At 41.7% G+C, this 18,109-nt stretch overlaps 2 protein-coding genes and 2 non-coding genes across 7 annotated transcripts in view; all 4 read left to right on the forward strand.

The window, feature by feature from the left end:
* Positions 1–1,202: 1,202 nt before the first annotated feature.
* The window catches only part of LOC139394652 (transmembrane protein 19-like), a 41,043-nt gene continuing 24,136 nt past the window's right edge, over positions 1,203–18,109 (forward strand). For all 4 annotated transcript variants that reach the window (XR_011629840.1, XR_011629839.1, XR_011629838.1 and 1 more), the window contains exons 1-6: positions 1,203–1,576; positions 1,967–2,117; positions 3,236–3,349; positions 11,275–11,412; positions 11,755–11,831; positions 11,978–12,155. Coding sequence is in view for 1 of the 4 variants with exons in the window: in XM_071142756.1 (XP_070998857.1) it covers positions 1,988–2,117; positions 3,236–3,349; positions 11,275–11,412; positions 11,755–11,831; positions 11,978–12,155 (637 nt within the window). In the remaining 3 variants the exon portion in view is untranslated. The remainder of the gene's footprint in view (positions 1,577–1,966; positions 2,118–3,235; positions 3,350–11,274; positions 11,413–11,754; positions 11,832–11,977; positions 12,156–18,109) is intronic.
* On the forward strand, positions 3,997–5,386 carry LOC139394656 (12-(S)-hydroxy-5,8,10,14-eicosatetraenoic acid receptor-like). Its single transcript, XM_071142759.1, has one exon. The coding sequence runs from the start codon at positions 4,327–4,329 to the stop codon at positions 5,284–5,286; it is 960 nt and encodes a 319-aa protein (XP_070998860.1). The 5' UTR covers positions 3,997–4,326; the 3' UTR covers positions 5,287–5,386.
* On the forward strand, positions 15,072–15,144 carry trnak-cuu (transfer RNA lysine (anticodon CUU)). The gene has a single exon. It is a non-coding gene; the product is annotated as a tRNA-Lys (tRNA).
* On the forward strand, positions 15,602–15,674 carry trnak-cuu (transfer RNA lysine (anticodon CUU)). The gene has a single exon. It is a non-coding gene; the product is annotated as a tRNA-Lys (tRNA).

Below are 18,109 nucleotides of genomic sequence, written 5' to 3' on the forward strand. Positions count from 1 at the left end.
AGCTAATGAGGCGATGCAGTGACACCTCGGCTAAGGAGTAAGTTTCACACATCTCCATGTGCTACGCTAGCCACTATAATAAAACACGCCAAGGCTTACACTCTTTATAAAATGTCAGGGGCCTCATTTATCAATATTGATAGAAACTATTCTAAAATACTACGTATGAACGGAATGTAGAATGTTCCTACGCATAGAAAAATGTGATTTGTTACACTTTTTCTATTTAAAATAAATAAACAAATCACACTTTTTCTATGCGTAGGAACATTCTACATTCCGTTCATAAATAGTATTTTAGAATAGTTTCTAGCAATATTGATAAATGAGGCCTCCTATATATATATATAATATATTAATAAATTATTAATTATGTATTAATTAACCTTTATTTAACTAGGCAAGTCAGTTAAGAATAAATTATTTGGGGAACGATATCTGATAAACCAATCTGTACTTTCTGTAAAAAGTACCACCGGTCTCTAAAAACGCGCTCTGCGAAATGCAGTGTGTGCCAGATAATGTAACAGCCCATGATCAGCCATCTCTCATGTGATTTCCATTATCTCAGTCTTTTATAGTATTTCTACAATGGTTTAACTTTAACACTTGCCTCTAATTTAACAAATGACTGTACATTATATGGATTAGTATCAAAACAAATGCACTGATGTGGTCAAATTATATATAGCCTGTCAATATGTGTTGCATGAATTCACAATTGAAATACAATTCAATCGAAAAATGATTTAATTATTACTCGGAACAGTTTCACACATTTTCAACATATATTTTCCACACGCTTGACAAACAGTTCCCTTATTCCAACACTTGACACTGTGCCTACGCATGTTTATGGCTGTGCGTAAATTTACTCAGTCACGCTCAAGCAAACGTTCATATTGATTAATCTCACAATTTGCGTGGAATTTATCCCACGCGTGGTTTATGCACAGATTTGGTTGATACACGAGGCCCCTGAAATTCATGATGTTTAAATGTATGTAAGTAATACATGGATATCCTAATAGTGAAAAAAAATCACATAAACGCTGAATAATATATTTGCTTTTGTATTTATTACTCAAACGTATTGATGGATTTGTGTTTGGTGAAATATTTATTTTTGTGAAATATGAAGTTTTAATCTGACAGATTAGCGGAAGTACGCATGTATTTCTTTAAATCCACATCCGGTTCTCAGTCAACAATGAAAGTGAACTGCTGGGGAAATCATACGGGAATGTGGTATTTCATTATGTATTACGTTTTCTTAGGGAGTTGAGAAAATTGGTTAGGATTTCGACTTTCCCTGTCTTTGGTCCACACTCCAGTCCAGTTGGTGGCGGTAATGCACCTTAAAGTTGGTTTCCAACCGCCATATAAACTCCACAGAAGATGAACAACGAGTCCTGTGTTTTGAAATCTGACTCCGCTACAGGACTGTGACAGCTGTGAATCGGTTCATCTCGCTAAGTTATCTTATAGGGAGGGACAAGTTACATTAGCTAGTTGTATTGGCACTTCCCCACAATGGAAGAAGCAGGATACAAAGCCATGGCTTCGGCTACTTCAGGTGCAACCTTTACCCTATTTTCTTTAGCCCACTTTCCGACTTATTAGCTTGCTAGCTAGCTGCTAGTTCCACACCAGTAGACAGCTAACGTTAGCTAGCTAGTTGACTAGCGACTTATGACGCTGTCCGGTCAGTCTTACGTTTTTAGGAGTAATGGCCTGGTCCTACCTAGCCTGGGCAGCTGTTAGTGGGTTTATGATAGAGATCCATAAAGCCCACCAGCCGCTGCCCAGACTAGCCTGGTCCGAGGTCTGCCTGGTGTGTCAATGTGCCCACAGGAGTTGGCAAGACAGTACAGACAGACCTTGGACCAGGCTACTAACTGTCCCCTGTAAGCCATCTGTCATATAACTAAACAAGTGCTCAAGGTAACGTCGATGACTTCCACAGGTTCTATTCACTTCTTCCACAATGATTTTTGAGGATGAGATACAAATGAAAGAATACCTCAAGATGATGACTGATATGATCGTGTTGTGTGCCACCCTGGCCATCTCCCTCTTCTTCTGGATCATTTCCATCACAGCCAGCACATATTTTGGTAAGAGACACTTGCGTGCGTGGACATGCTCACACACACACACCTTGTCAGTTATGTCCAGTGTTTTCCCTACCGTTGTGGGTTATAAAAAGCTTGTTAACCCTTTAAAATAATAATAAATGTTCTGCATAAATGTAATCAGATCTTCATCTACGTCCTACTCCTATTAATAGATCAAGTTCATCTGATTTAAACGAATAACACAAAAACAACTGTACTTTTGAATTTCTTTATTGAGAAAATAAATAAATACATTTATTTGTGGGGAAAAAAGTATGTGAATCTCTAGATGAATGAGCTCAAAGTGGATTAAAGTAGTCAAAAGTTTAGTATTTGGTCCCATATAGAAGATGTTTCAGAACACTTCTAAATTAATCTTGATAGTGCCATGATTAAGAAAAAAATACGAATTAATCATGAATACGGATGAGTGAGAGGTGTAGAGGCTGCAAAACATGCTCACATGCTCTCACCGTTACCCATAAGAGGGGAGAACATGTTTTGTTGCAGAAATAGAGACAATGCTAAAGGGTGCAAACTTTCTCTCAACACTCTATAAGCAAGATAGGCCCCCCTTCCTAGCTCTGTTGCTCCCCCCCTTCCTAGCTCTGTTGCTCCCCCCCTTCCTAGCTCTGTTGCCCCCCCCCTTCCTAGCTCTGTTCCCCCCCCCCTTCCTAGCTCTGTTTCCCCCCCCTTCCTAGCTCTGTTGCCCCCCCCCTTCCTAGCTCTGTTGCCCCCCCCCCTTCCTAGCTCTGTTGCCCCCCCCCCTTCCTAGCTCTGTTGCCCCCCCCTTCCTAGCTCTGTTGCCCCCCCCTTCCTAGCTCTGTTGCTCCCCCCTTCCTAGCTCTGTTGCCCCCCCCTTCCTAGCTCTGTTGCCCCCCCTTCCTAGCTCTGTTGCTCCCCCCTTCCTAGCTCTGTTGCTCCCCCCCCTCGCCGCCGCCGCCTAGTTCTGTTGCCCCCCCGCCTAAAAAAAGAGAGGTTTATATTCACCTCATTCCAGAATATAGACAAGGAGAGATGGTTTCAGTAGTAGATGTTTGTTAAAGAGGATGAAGCACGACTTGATGAAACACTGATTATTAGCTAGAGCTATAACCTAATTCAATGCGTCATTCCAGGCACTCTCCAGCCGGTGTCTCCATGGCGATGGTTGTTCTCCATCCTGGTTCCTCTGACTCTCACCACACGGGCCCTGAAGAAGAGGAGTCTGGACCACAGCGGAGCCCTGGGAGGTAAACAAACAATAGAACATAAATCAATGAATCAAAATAAAACCTTCCTGATCATGAGGTATGCTATGACTTTCAGCGGAAGAATTGCCTGTGTCTTCACCTTGTAGTTCTGTGTGTTTTAATCAATCAAAACGTGTTATGACAGCCTCACCTACATGTTAATTCCCACGGATGTGTTGTGCAACCAGAGGCACGCCCCTGCACTTACTTAGGCCTACTTCATGTAGGAATTCAGCAGGGAGAATATGTAGCAAATGAAAAATATAACTTTTATAAACAGATATTTAACTTAACCAGACAAGTCAGTTAAGAAAAACATCTTATTTACAATGACGGCCTAGAAACAGTGGGTTAACTGCCTTGTTCAGGGGAACAGTGGGTTAACTGCCTTGTTCAGGGGAACAGTGGGTTAACTGCCTTGTTCAGGGGAACAGTGGGTTAACTGCCTTGTTCAGGGGAACAGTGGGTTAACTGCCTTGTTCAGGGGAACAGTGGGTTAACTGCCTTGTTCAGGGACAGAACAACAGATTTTTACCTTGTCAGCTCGGGGATTCGATCCAGCAACCTTTCGGTTACTGGCCCAACGCTCTAACCACTAGGCTCCCTGCCGCCCCAATATGACAAATATGGGGGAAAAAATAGTTGTTGTGTGTTGATGCAATGTCTTCCACTATATTCTCAATCCCTCGTGGGACCAAATGCTTATCTATTGGTCCTGTGGTGACTCGCCTACTCAGGAATGGAAGGTGCTCAACCAACAAGTCTGAACGGTTTACAACGGCTGCCTGGGGGGGGAATTACTTCCAGACTGAAGTACAGTCCTTCAGTGTAACCAGGTCTGCACACGGAATAGGAGCTTCCCTTAAACAGACTCACTTGGCGTTGAGGACTCTGGAGGACTGCTTTTCCTTCTTAAGGATTCGGACAGGATCAGGCTTTGACTGTAAAAAGGGGGACAGGTTTTGCCAGTTCATATTATGGAAGAGGATCTTCTGAATGATAACTGCACAGCAGACAATCTGCCCTTGTATACATTCTACGCCTCTGTGATGATTGTGGAGTTCACCCTGGCTCTGCCTCTTAACCTCTCCGTGCTTTACCTCTTCATCTTCAAGCTGGAGTTCTGGAAACTGAACTCCAACAACCTTTTCCTGTTCAATCTGGTGTTGGCTGACCTTCTTCTGCTGGGCTGTTTGCCAGTGAACGCCTACAATTTTCTTCGCGGAGAGCGGCAGAGTGTGGACGGAAAGATCTGCAAAGCCATGCTCTTTATGCTGTTTCTGAACCGAGGCGCCAGTATCGGCTTCCTGGCTGTGATTTCACTCGATCGCTACTTCAACGTGGTTCATCCTGGGAACAAGGACTTTGTCCTGAAAAAGTCCCCTCATATATCTGTCGTCATCTGGCTAGTACTGCTCCCTTTGACTATCCCCACCATGCTGAAGTCCGGCTGCTGTGGCAGTCATGGGGACGTCACTGACACTCTGAGAGAGGTTGTGTTTTTCACCCAGATTCTCATCCCTTTCTTTGTGTTGGTCTACTGCACGGTCCGCATTGTCAACAGACTCAACAAGAAGACAGTAGGTGACAGGACCAAGCTGCGTCGAGCAGTGTTTCTGGTCACCTCTGTCATACTGCTCTTTTCTTTCTGTTTCCTGCCTTGTACCATCGCTAGAATTGTTCTGTTGATTGTCAGAGCCATGGATTTAGAGAACGCTGAGAATATAGCTGTTCAGGTCTACGATGGTTTCATAGTTTTTTCCCACATGGACTGTCTAGTGGACCCAATTGTGTACTGTTTAAGCAGCACTAAGTTCAAACACCTCTACCTGACAACGTATTGCCCCTGTCTACTGAGAAACAACGCAGAAACGGTTGAAAGAACAAACCCGACACGAACCAACTTAAATCTAAAACGCAACAACAACACACTGTAGCTAGTAGGTAATGATACTTCTGGGTGTGGTCGTGGTTGTGGGTGTGGTCGTGGGCGTGGCCACAGTTTTTAAAGAGTTTCTTGCAGTTATACACTTTCATGGGGCTGAGAATGTTTTTTTTTTTTTTTTTAAAGATAATTTCCTGCAATTCTACACATTTTACCATGGCTTATGTCGTATAACTAAAACTTTGTTAAAACAAGTCTATGAGGCCCCATGCCAGGACATTTTTTAAAAACATTTTAGATTCTCTCTGACTGTGTAGTTTTTTTATTTTGGTGATGGTTAGTTCTCAAAGATGATCTTATTTAGAAAGATATCGCTCCATTTATCTTTTCTACATACTTTCTATCTGGTTTTAGTCGTTTTAAGTTCACACTGAAAACGTTTTCACCATGTTGATCTGTTTTGATGTGGCGGCCCGCCGCTGCTAAATGAATATAGGGGAAGCACTGGCATGTCCAGCTTTTGTTTGCCAAATCAGACTGTGATTCAATACTGGTTTCTGTTATGATCAGTCATCGGTTTCGTTCACCTGTGATATCGTCATGTTAAACAGATCATCATGATGCTGTTACTAATTGTCTGTGTCAAATAAATATTCTCCTCAAATGATGCTCCCATAAAAATGATTGTTATTACTACTACTACTACTACTACTACTACTACTACTACTACTACTACTACTACTACTACTACTACCACTACTACTACTACCACTACTACCACTACTACCACTACTACCACTACGACAACAACAGCTGATAGGAGCTACCCCCTCCTCCCTTGGCGAGGTAAGACCACATTATATACTACTACTACCAAGACAACAACAGCTGATAGGAGCTACCCCCTCCTCCCTTGGAGAGGTAAGATCACACTACTACTAGTACTACAACAGCTGATAGGAGCTACCCCCTCCTGCCTTGGAGAGGTAAGACCACATTACAGTTGAAGTCAGAAGTTTACATACACTTAGGTTGGAGTCATTAAAACTAGTTTTTCAACCACTCCACACATTTCTTGTTAACATACTATAGTTTTGGCAAGTTGGTTAGGACATCTACTTTGTGTATGACACAAGTAATTTTTCCAGCAATTGTTTACAGACAGATTATTTCACTTATAATTCACTGTATCACAATTCCAGTGGGTCAGAAGTTTACATACACTAAGTTGACTGTGCCTTTAAACAGCTTGGAAAATTCCAGAAAATGATGTCATGGCTTTAGAAGCTTCTGATAGGCTAATTGACGTCATTTGAGTCAATTGGAGGTATACATGTGGATGTATTTCAAGGTCTACCTTCAAGCTCAGTGCCTCTTTGCTTGACATCATGGGAACATCAAAAGAAATCAGCCAAGACTCCAGAAAACAAAATGTAGACATCCACAAGTCTGGTTCATCCTTGGGAGCAATTTCCAAACGCCTGAAGGTACCACGTTCATCTGTACAAACAACAGTACACAAGTATAAACACCATGGGACCACGCAGCCGTCATACCGTTTAGGAAGGAGACACATTCTGTCTCCTAGAGATGAGCGTACTTTGTTGCGAAAAGTGCAAATCAATCCCTGAACAACAGCAAAGGACCTTGTGAAGCTGCTGGAGGAAACGGGTACAAATGTATCTATATCCACAGTATATCCACAGTAAAACAAGTCCTATATCAACATAACATGAAAGGATGCTCAGCAAGGAAGAAGACACTGCTCCAAAACCGCCATAAAAAAGCCAGACTACGGTTTGCAACTCCACATGGGGACAAAGATCATACTTTTTGGAGAAATGTCTTCTGGTCTGATGAAACGAAAATACAACTGTTTGGCCATAATGACTATTGTTATGTTATGAGGGAAAATGGGGATGCTTGCAAACCGAAGAACACCATCCCAACTGTGAAGCACGAGGGTGGCAGCATCATGTTGTGGGGGTGCTTTGTTGCAGGAGGGACTGGTGCACCTCACAAAATAGATGGCATCTTGAGGGAGGAAAATCATGTGGATATATTGAAGCAAAATCTCAAGATATCAGTCAGGAAGTTAAAGCTTGGTTGCAAATGGGTCTTCCAAATAGACAATGACCCCAAGCAAACTTCAAAATTATTGTCAGGATTAAATGTCAGGAATTGTGAAAAACTGAGTTTAAATGTATTTGGCTAAGGTGTATGTAAACTTCTGACTTCAACTGTATTTACTACTAGCACTACAACTACTACTAGTACTACCACTACTACTAGTACTACTACTAATACTATAACTACTACTAGTACCACCACTACCACTACTAGTACTACCACTACCACTACTACTACAACTACTACTAGTACTACAACTACTACTAGTACTACCACTACTACTACAACTACTACTAGTACTACCACTACCACTACTACTACAACTACTACTAGTACTACCACTAATACTATAACTACAACAGCTGATAGGAGCTACCCCCTCCTCCATTGGAGAGGTACGACCACATTATATACTACTACTACTACTACTACTACTACTACTACTACTACTACTACTACTCTTGATGAGTTCAATTAATGAATACTTTTTATATGGTGTGAGAGTATTTGTATTAAATTCAAATTATACATACTGTACATCTCATTTTATGATATCTATATGTACTGTCTGATAATATACAGTATCTATATATCTACTGTATAATACTATTCAGTATCTACAGTGCATTCAGAAAGTATTCAGACCCCTTGATTTTTCCACATTTTTGTTACTTTACAGCCTTATTCTAAAATTGGTTATATAGTTTTTTTCCTCAATCTACAAACACAATACCCCATAATGACATCACAATACCCCATAATGACATCACAATACCACAGAACCTTTACTGAGTACTAAAGCTTTGGCAGCAATAACAGCCTGAAGATTTCTTGGGTATGATGCTCCAAGCTTGTTACAGCTTTGGCAGCGATAACAGCTTAAAGACTTCTTGGGTATGCTGCTCCAAGCTTGGCACGCCTGTATTTGAGGAGTTTCTCCCATTCTTCTTCTCTGCAAGTGTGCCTTGAATTCTAAATAAATCCCCAACAGTGTCACCAGCAACGCACCATCACACCAACACCTCCATGCATCACGTGGGAACGACACATGCAGAGATCATCTGTTCACCTCCTCCATGCATCACGTGGGAACCACACATGCAGAGATCATCTGTTCACCTCCTACTCCATGCATCACGTGGGAACGACACATGCAGAGATCATCTGTTCACCTCCTCCATGCATCACGTGCGAACCACACATGCAGAGATCATCTGTTCACCTCCTCCTCCATGCATCACGTGGGAACCACACATGCAGAGATCATCCGTTCACCTACTCTGCGTCTCATAAAGACACGGCGGTTGGAACCAAAAATCTCAAATTTGGACTCTTCAGACCAAAGGACCAATTTCCACCGGTCTAATGTCCATTGCTCGTGTTTCTTGGCCCAAGCAAGTCTCTTCTTATTATTGGTGTCCTTTAGTATTGGTTTCTTTGCAGCAATTCGACCATGAAGGCCTGATTCACACTGTTGATGTGTTTTTTACTTAAACTCTGAAGCATTTATTTGGGATGCAATTTCTGAGGCTGGTAACTCTAATGAACTTATCCTCTGCAGCAGAGGTAACTCTGGGTCTTCCTTTCCTGTGGCGGTCCTCATGAGAGCCAGTTTCATCATAGCGCTTGATGGTTTTTCGACTGCGCTTGAAAAAAAACTTTCAAAGTTCTTGACATTTTCCAGATTGACTGACCTTCATGTCTTAAAGTAATGATGGACTGTCATTTGATTGGCTCAAAGGCATTAACAAGAAAATGAATTCCAAACATTCACTTTTTTAACAAGGTACACCTGTTAATTGAAATGGATTCCAGGTGACTACCTCATGAAGCTGGTTGAGAGAATGCCAAGAGTGTGCAAAGCTGTCATCAAAGCAAAGTGTGGCTACTTTGAAGAATCTCAAATATAAAATATATTTTGATTTAACACTTTTTTTGGTTACTACATGATTCCATATGTATTATTTCGTAGTCTTTCGACTGGTACTGCATAATACTGTTTTGTACATGCTTTGTTTGTTGATGAAACAAACAGGAGATTGAACAATGTCCTATGTTTCCACATTTAATTAGTTATTTTGAATATGAAATGCCAACCAAATAAAGATTGCCATTTCAAAAGCAAAGACTGATTTGATAAAGTGAATGATTTTGCTGCAATGGAAACAAAGAAACATCAAGCAGAAACTGAGCATAAATGTTTTAAAACATCCTTAAAAAATATCATTAAAGTTTTATCTTTGTATGTGTGTATATATATATATATATTTGATCCATCAAATCTCAAACTCACCCAACAAATTATTAGGGGAAAAAACTATTAAAGAGGTACTTTGGGATTTTGGTAATGAGGCTCTTTGATGCACTTCCCCAGAGTCAGATGACCTCCTACCATTTTTATGTCTCCGTGTCCAGTATGAGGGAAGTTACATGTAGTTTCATGAGCCAAAGCTAACTAGCATCACCCATATACTTCAAAGCAATGTGCTATCTACATCTTAACTTCCTTTATACTGGACATAATGTTATCCGAGAGTTCATCGGACTCTGGGGAAGTACATAAAGGGCTTCATTGCCAAAATCCCAAGTATCAGTTTAACCTTAGGAGTCTCTGTTGGGTGTTTCAATGCTATTATTAATTCTAAGATGCATTCCACACAGTTCCAGCAGCCCCAGGCGTATGCGTGTGAGAAGAGGGGTTGCTCCTGAAGTCAGTCGCACGTTAGCCAGGCCATCAACAGTCCTCGTGATCTGGATCTGAGAGGAATTAATTAGTCACCATTCTTTTAATCAGGGTCTGTGCTGAATCACATTATTCAACTGACTAAAGCAGTTTATTCATGTACTAATTGGTACATTCCACAGCAGAATAGCCCATAAATATTTTTGGTATAACGGATTGTTCTGGCAATTCTCACATAGAAACTGTGAGGAATGTTCTTTTGACATTTTGTTTCCCAAACTATTTTTAAGAAAATCATGAGGGAGGTGTTAATTTTAGGCTCTTTTTAAACCTATCCATGCCTCCTGTAAGACCCTATGACCCTTGAACCGTACATGATACAGACAACATCTTGGAGTCAATATACTCCGGGTCCTCTCAAATATGGAATACATCTAGATTCAGAAATAAATGTTATCACATTTACTTTACCCAACATAACAAAAATATGAATATTAATTCAACAATATACTCCTCAAAGTGGGTTCTCTGGTACTTTTGAAGATATAAACCATTTTATACATAGAAAATGTGCATTCTAGGTAATTGACCAATGACATGATTGCACATTCAGCAAATCACCAGCAGGGGGAGTTTAAAGAAAACAACCGTTTTCCCTCCATTCACTGTGTTGGTGTTCATAAACTGTATCATAACTTAAATCAGCAAAGAGCCCACTCTGGTAATGTGATGTATTTGTAGAGTATATTGTCCCAAACAATGTCTTTTAAAATGAACTAAATCAAAAAAAGTTACTTTTCAGATATTCATATGAATATTTAATGTTGAATAATAAATGAATGCAAAAAAAATAATAAAAAATAAAAAATCGAGACATAGCCATATGGCACACTATAAGGAGTATATTGACAACAAGATGTCTGTATCGTGTACAGTTCACAGATCATAGGGTCTTACAGGAGGCATATATACAGTAGGTCTAAAAAGGGCATAAAATGGCCACTTTCATCATGATTTTCTCAAACATACCGAGAGAGTAGAGGTTCTGTAGTGCCTTTCTGATAAGGTAGTTAGACCTAGTTTGTAACCTGGTCCCAGATCTGTTAGAGCCGCCCCCCCGTGGTCATAACAACGGCCCAAAGAGTTGGCTATGAACAAGTACAAACAGATCTGGGATCAGTGTTTGCGTTGTATTGTTTTCATGCTTTTGTTCCCTGTCCCCTACAGCCCTGCTGGTCGGCTTCATCCTCACCATGGCCAACATGAGTTTCTTCTCTGCCCTGCTGGCTTTCTTCATCACTTCCTCCAAGCTGACACGCTGGAAAGAAGACGTCAAGAAGAAACTAGACTCTGACTATAAAGAAGGTAACGAGTTACAGCGGCTAGGCCAGCGGCTAGGCCAGGAGCTAGGCCAAATGACTCTCTAGAGATAGTCAGGCCACACCCGTCAGGCCACACCCGTCAGGCCACACTCCAGTAAGCAACAGCCTGCTACTGGATTGCATAGTCTACCTCAGTCAGTAATATCTGGTTTAAAAAAATCAAAAATTAAACACCTGCTTATGTCATTTGTCCTTAAAGGGACAGTTCACCTGTTTTGAAGTGTATCTCATTCAACAAGGAAACCCACCCCCAGGGAAGTCAAAAGGAAGTGAAACATTTTGGAGGTGAACTATCATTTTAATGTGTGTCCCCTTTGCCCTCCAGGTGGTCAGAGGAACTGGGTGCAGGTGTTCTGTAACGGTGGTGTCCCCACAGAGCTGGCGCTGCTATATATGATCGAGGTCAATCGGTCAATCAATCAATCAATCAATCAGTCAATGAATTATATATTTGAATACATATAACAACTGCCTCAGCCAAGTGAGCCGACCACACATCTATCACTCATCTGAGGTTATTTCCTTTGTGTGGTCCTGGTTCTAATCAGGTGGGTCCAGGGGAGATGCCGGTGGACTTTGGGAAGCAGTACTCAGCCTCCTGGATGTGTCTGTCTCTGCTGGGGGCCTTGGCCTGCTCTACGGGGGACACCTGGGCTTCAGAGGTGGGGCCCGTCCTCAGTCAGACCAAACCCCGCCTCATCACCTCCTGGAGAGAGGTCCCTACAGGTACACACACACACACACCTGGGCATCAGAGGTGAGGCCCTCCCTCAGTCAGACCAAACCCAGGCTCATCACCTACGTAAAGGGGGGTGTGTGTGTGTGTGTGTGTGTGTGTGTGTGTGTGTGTGTGTGTGTGTGTGTGTGTGTGTGTGTGTGTGTGTGTGTGTGTGTGTGTGTGTGTGTGTGTGTGTGTGTGTGTGTGTGTGTGTGTGTGTGTGTGTGTGTGTGTGTGTGAACTACCGTTCAAAAGTTTGGGGTCACTTAGAAATGTCCTTGTTTTTTGATTTTTTTGTTGTTCCATTTAATATAACATCAAACTGATCAGAAATACAGTGTAGACATTGTTAATGTTGTAAATGACTATAGTAGCTGGAATATCTACATAGGCATTCAGAGGCCCCATATCAGCAACCATCACTCCTGTGTTCTAATGGCACGTTGTGTTAGCTAATCCAAGTTTATCATTTTAAAAGGCTAATTGATAATTAAAACTATTTTGCAATTATGTTAGCACAGCTGAAAACTGTTGTGCTGATTTTAAAGAAGCAATTACAACTGGCCTTCTTTGAACTAGTTGAGTATCTGGAGCATCAGCATTTGTGGATTTGATTACAGACTCAAAATGGCCAGAAACAAAGACCTTTCTTCTGAAACTCTTCAGTCTATTCTTGTTCTGAGAAATGAAGGCTATTCCATGAGAGAAATTGCCAAGAAACTGAAGATCTCGTACAACGCTGTGTACTACTCCCTTCACAGAACAGCGCAAACTGTCTCTAACCAGAATAGAAAGAGGAGTTGGAGGCCCCGGTGTACAACTGAGCAGGAGGACAAATACATTAGTGTATAGTTTGAGAAACAGACGCCTCACAAGTCCTCAACTGGCAGCTCCATTAAATAGTACCCGCAAAACACCAGTCTCAACGTCAACAGTGAAGAGGTGACTCCAGGATGCTGGCCTTCTAGGCAGAGTTGCAAAGAAAAAGCCATATCTCAGAATGGCCAAAGAAATAAAAGATTAAGATTGTGTTCTTTTGCCAATCTTAATCTTTTATTTATTTGGCCAGTCTGAGATATGCCTATGTAGATATTCAATTTAAAAAACCAGCCGTTCCCAGCTACTATAATCATTTACAACATTAACAATGTCTACACTGTATTTCTGATCAATTTTATGTTATTTTAATGGACAATTGTTTTTGCTTTTCTTTCAAAAACAAGGACCTTTTCTAAGTGACCCCAAACTTTTGAAAGGTAGTGTATTTATGTCATGTATGTCAGTATGAATGCCAGTCAAAAATGTGGACACCTACTCATTCCAAGATTTTCTTTATTTTCACTTATTCTACAATGTAGAAAACAGTAAAGACAAACTATGAAACATGGAATCATGTAGTGTTAAACAAATTAAAATATATTTGAGGTTCTTCAAAGTAGCCACACTTTGCTTTGATGACAGCTTTGCACACGCTTGGTATTCTCTCAACCAGCTTCATGAGGTAGTCACCTGGAATGCATTTCAATTAACAGGTGTGCCTTGTTAATTTGTGGAATTTCTTTCCTTCTTAATACGTTTGAGCCAATCGGTTGTGTTGTGAAAAGGAAGATAGCCCTAGTATACAGAAGATAGCCCTAGTATACAGAAGATAGCCCTATTTGGTATAAGACTTAAGTCCATATTATGGCAGGAACAGCTCAAACAAGCAAAGAGGAACGACAGTCCATCATTACTTTAAGACAGGAAGGTCAGTCAATCTGGAAAATATCATCAACTTTGAAAGTTTCTTCCTGTGCGGTCACAAAAACCACCAAGCGCTGAACGATGAAACTGGCTCTCATGAGGACCACCACAGGAAAGGAAGACCCAGAGGTACCTCTGCAGCAGAGGATAAGTTCATTAGAGTTAACTGCACTTCAGATTGCAGCCCAAATAAACGCTTCATGGAGTTCAAATAACAGACACATCTCAGCATCAACTGTTCAGAGGAGACTGTGAATCAGGCCTTCGTGGTCGAATTGCTGCAAAGAAACCACTACTAAAGGACACCAATAATAAGAAGAGGCTTGCATGGGCCAAGAAATACGATCAATGGACATTAGACCGATGGAAATGTGTTCTTTGGTCTGAAGGGTCTAAATTTGAGATGTTTGGTTCCAACTTCTGTGTCTTTGTGAGACGCAGAGGAGGTGAACGGATGATCTCTGCATCTGTGGTTCCCCACGTGAAGCATGGAGGAGGCGATGTGATGGTGCTTTGCTGGTGACACTGTCAATGATTATTTCGAATTCAAGGCACACTTAACCAGCATGGCAACCACAGCATTCTGCAGCGATACGCCATCCCATCTGGTTTGCGCTTAGTGGGACTAACATTTTGTTTTTCAACAGGACAATGACCCAAAACACCTCCAGGCTGTGTAAGAGCTATTTGACCAAAGAGAGTGATGGAGTGCTGCATCAGATGACCTGGCCTCCACAATCATTTGACCTCAAGCCAAATGAGATGGTTTGGGATGAGTTGGACCGCAGAGTGGAAAAGAAAGAGTGGAAAAGCAGCCAACAAGCGCTCAGCATATGTGGGAACTCCTTCAAGACTGTTGGAAAATCATTCCTCATGCAGCTGGTTGAGAGAATGCCAAGAGTGTGCAAAGCTATCAAGGCAAATGGTAGCTGCTTTGAAGAATATACAATATATACTATATATATACTACATGATTCCATATGTGTTATTTGATCATTTGTCTTAACTATTGTTTTACAATGTAGAACATTAAGAAAACCCCTGGAATGAGTATGTGTCAACTTTAGACTGTTATTGATATAGAGAGAGAGAGAGTTCAGACCCTGTTAGGTCTGTCAGTGGGCAGGGTTGGGTCACGCCCTGTGAGGTCTGTATGTGGGTGGTGTTATATAGTGAGGCAAGCCCGGCTAGCTCAGTCGGTAGAGCATGAGACTCTTAATCTCAGGGTCGTGGGTTCGAGCCCCACGTTGGGCGCTAAGCTTTTGATTCGAAAGCCTTTCTTCTGATAAATGCGAGCAAATCAGATGTGTTATTTACCAACCTGGTCTGACAGTTATTACATGTTGGGCTGGTGTGTTATTTACCAACCTGGTCTGACAGTTATTACATGTTGGTGTGTTATTTACCAACCTGGTCTGACAGTTATTACATGTTGGTGTGTTATTTACCAACCTGGTCTGACAGTTATTACATGTTGGTGTGTTATTTACCAACCTGGTCTGACAGTTATTACATGTTGGTGTGTTATTTACCAACCTGGTCTGACAGTTATTACATGTTGGTGTGTTATTTACCAACCTGGTCTGACAGTTATTACATGTTGGTGTGTTATTTACCAACCTGGTCTGACAGTTATTACATGTTGGTGTGTTATTTACCAACCTGGTCTGACAGTTGTGTTATTTTAGGATGTTGTGGTTTGTATCTCCAAGCCCGGCTAGCTCAGTCGGTAGAGCATGAGACTCTTAATCTCAGGGTCGTGGGTTCGAGCCCCACGTTGGGCGCTGACCTTTTGATTTGGATACCATTGATCCTCAGAGGCTTGGGGCTCGTTTCCTGGACACAGATTATAGTCCTCCACTGAAAAGCACGACCTCTGAACAATATCAAATGGACATGTTTTTAGACTAGGACTTCATGGGTGTCTGGGAAACCAGCCTTAGAGGTATAGTGGTTAATACACATGCAACATAGATGACCAGTATTGGTTGACTGTGTTGCTTCATCACCCTAGGGATAAGTACTAGGGTGATGAAATAGAGGACTGCTGAAATCCAAGAGGCAGGGTTGGTTCACACCCTGAGATCTGTCACTGAGATCTGTCACTGAGCAGGGTTGGTACAGACCCTGTGAGGTCTGTCACTGAGCAGGGTTGGTTCAGACCCTGTGAGGTCTGTCAATGGGCAGGGTTGGTTCAGACCCTGTGAGGTCTGTCAGTGGGCATGGTTGGTTCAGACCCTGTGAGGTCTGTCACTGAGCAGGGTTGGTTCAGACCCTGTGAGGTCTGTCAAGGTGCAGGGTTTGTTCAGACCCAACGAGGTCTGTCAAGGTGCAGGGTTTGTTCAGACCCAACGAGGTCTGTCAATGGGCAGGGTTGGTTCAGACCCTGTGAGGTCTGTCAGTGGGCATGGTTGGTTCAGACCCTGTGAGGTCTGTCACTGAGCAGGGTTGGTTCAGATCCTGTGAGGTCTGTCAATGGGCAGGGTTGGTTCAGACCCTGTGAGGTCTGTCAATGGGCAGGGTTAGTTCAGACCCTGTGAGGTCTGTCACTGAGCAGGATTGGTTCAGACCCTGTGAGGTCTGTCAATGGGCAGGGTTAGTTCAGACCCTGTGAGGTCTGTCAATGGGCAGGGTTAGTTCAGACCCTGTGAGGTCTGTCAATGGGCAGGGTTGGTACTGTCACTAGACTAGTTATTTACCAACCTGGTCTGACAGTTATTACATGTTGGTGTGTTATTTACCAACCTGGTCTGACAGTTATTACATGTTGGTGTGTTATTTACCAACCTGGTCTGACAGTTATTACATGTTGGTGTGTTATTTACCAACCTGGTCTGACAGTTATTACATGTTGGTGTGTTATTTACCAACCTGGTCTGACAGTTATTACATGTTGGTGTGTTATTTACCAACCTGGTCTGACAGTTATTACATGTTGGTGTGTTATTTACCAACCTGGTCTGACAGTTATTACATGTTGGTGTGTTACTTACCAACCTGGTCTGATAGTTATTACATGTTGGGCTGGTGTGTTATTTACCAACCTGGTCTGACAGTTATTACATGTTTGTGTGTTATTTACCAACCTGGTCTGACAGTTATTACATGTTGGTGTGTTATTTACCAACCTGGTCTGACAGTTATTACATGTTGGTGTGTTATTTACCAATGTTGGTGTGTTATTTTTATTACATGTTGGTGTGTTATTTACCAACCTGGTCTAACAGTTATTACATGTTGGTGTGTTATTTACCAACCTGGTCTGAGTTATTACATGTTGGTGTGTTATTTACCAACCTGGTCTGACAGTTATTACATGTTGGTGTGTTATTTACCAACCTGGTCTGTCAGTTATTACATGTTGGTGTGTTATTTACCAACCTGGTCTGACAGTTATTACATGTTGGTGTGTTATTTACCAACCTGGTCTGACAGTTATTACATGTTGGTGTGTTATTTACCAACCTGGTCTGACAGTTATTACATGTTGGTGTGTTATTTACCAACCTGGTCTGACAGTTATTACATGTTGGTGTGTTATTTACCAACCTGGTCTGACAGTTATTACATGTTGGGCTGGTGTGTTATTTACCAACCTGGTCTGACAGTTATTACATGTTGGTGTGTTATTTACCAACCTGGTCTTACAGTTATTACATGTTGGTGTGTTATTTACCAACCTGGTCTGACAGTTATTACATGTTGGTGTGTTACTTACCAACCTGGTCTGATAGTTATTACATGTTGGGCTGGTGTGTTATTTACCAACCTGGTCTGACAGTTATTACATGTTGGGCTGGTGTGTTATTTACCAACCTGGTCTGACAGTTATTACATGTTGGTGTGTTATTTACCAACCTGGTCTGACAGTTATTACATGTTGGTGTGTTATTTACCAACCTGGTCTGACAGTTATTACATGTTGGGCTGGTGTGTTATTTACCAACCTGGTCTGACAGTTATTACATGTTGGTGTGTTATTTACCAACCTGGTCTGACAGTTATTACATGTTGGTGTGTTATTTACCAACCTGGTCTGACAGTTATTACATGTTGGTGTGTTATTTACCAACCTGGTCTGACAGTTATTACATGTTGGTGTGTTATTTACCAACCTGGTCTGACAGTTATTACATGTTGGTGTGTTATTTACCAACCTGGTCTGACAGTTATTACATGTTGGTGTGTTATTTACCAATGTTGGTGTGTTATTTTTATT

The sequence above is a fragment of the Oncorhynchus clarkii genome, unplaced genomic scaffold, assembly GCF_045791955.1.
Source record: "Oncorhynchus clarkii lewisi isolate Uvic-CL-2024 unplaced genomic scaffold, UVic_Ocla_1.0 unplaced_contig_12682_pilon_pilon, whole genome shotgun sequence".
NCBI classification, from domain to species: Eukaryota; Metazoa; Chordata; class Actinopteri; order Salmoniformes; family Salmonidae; genus Oncorhynchus; species Oncorhynchus clarkii.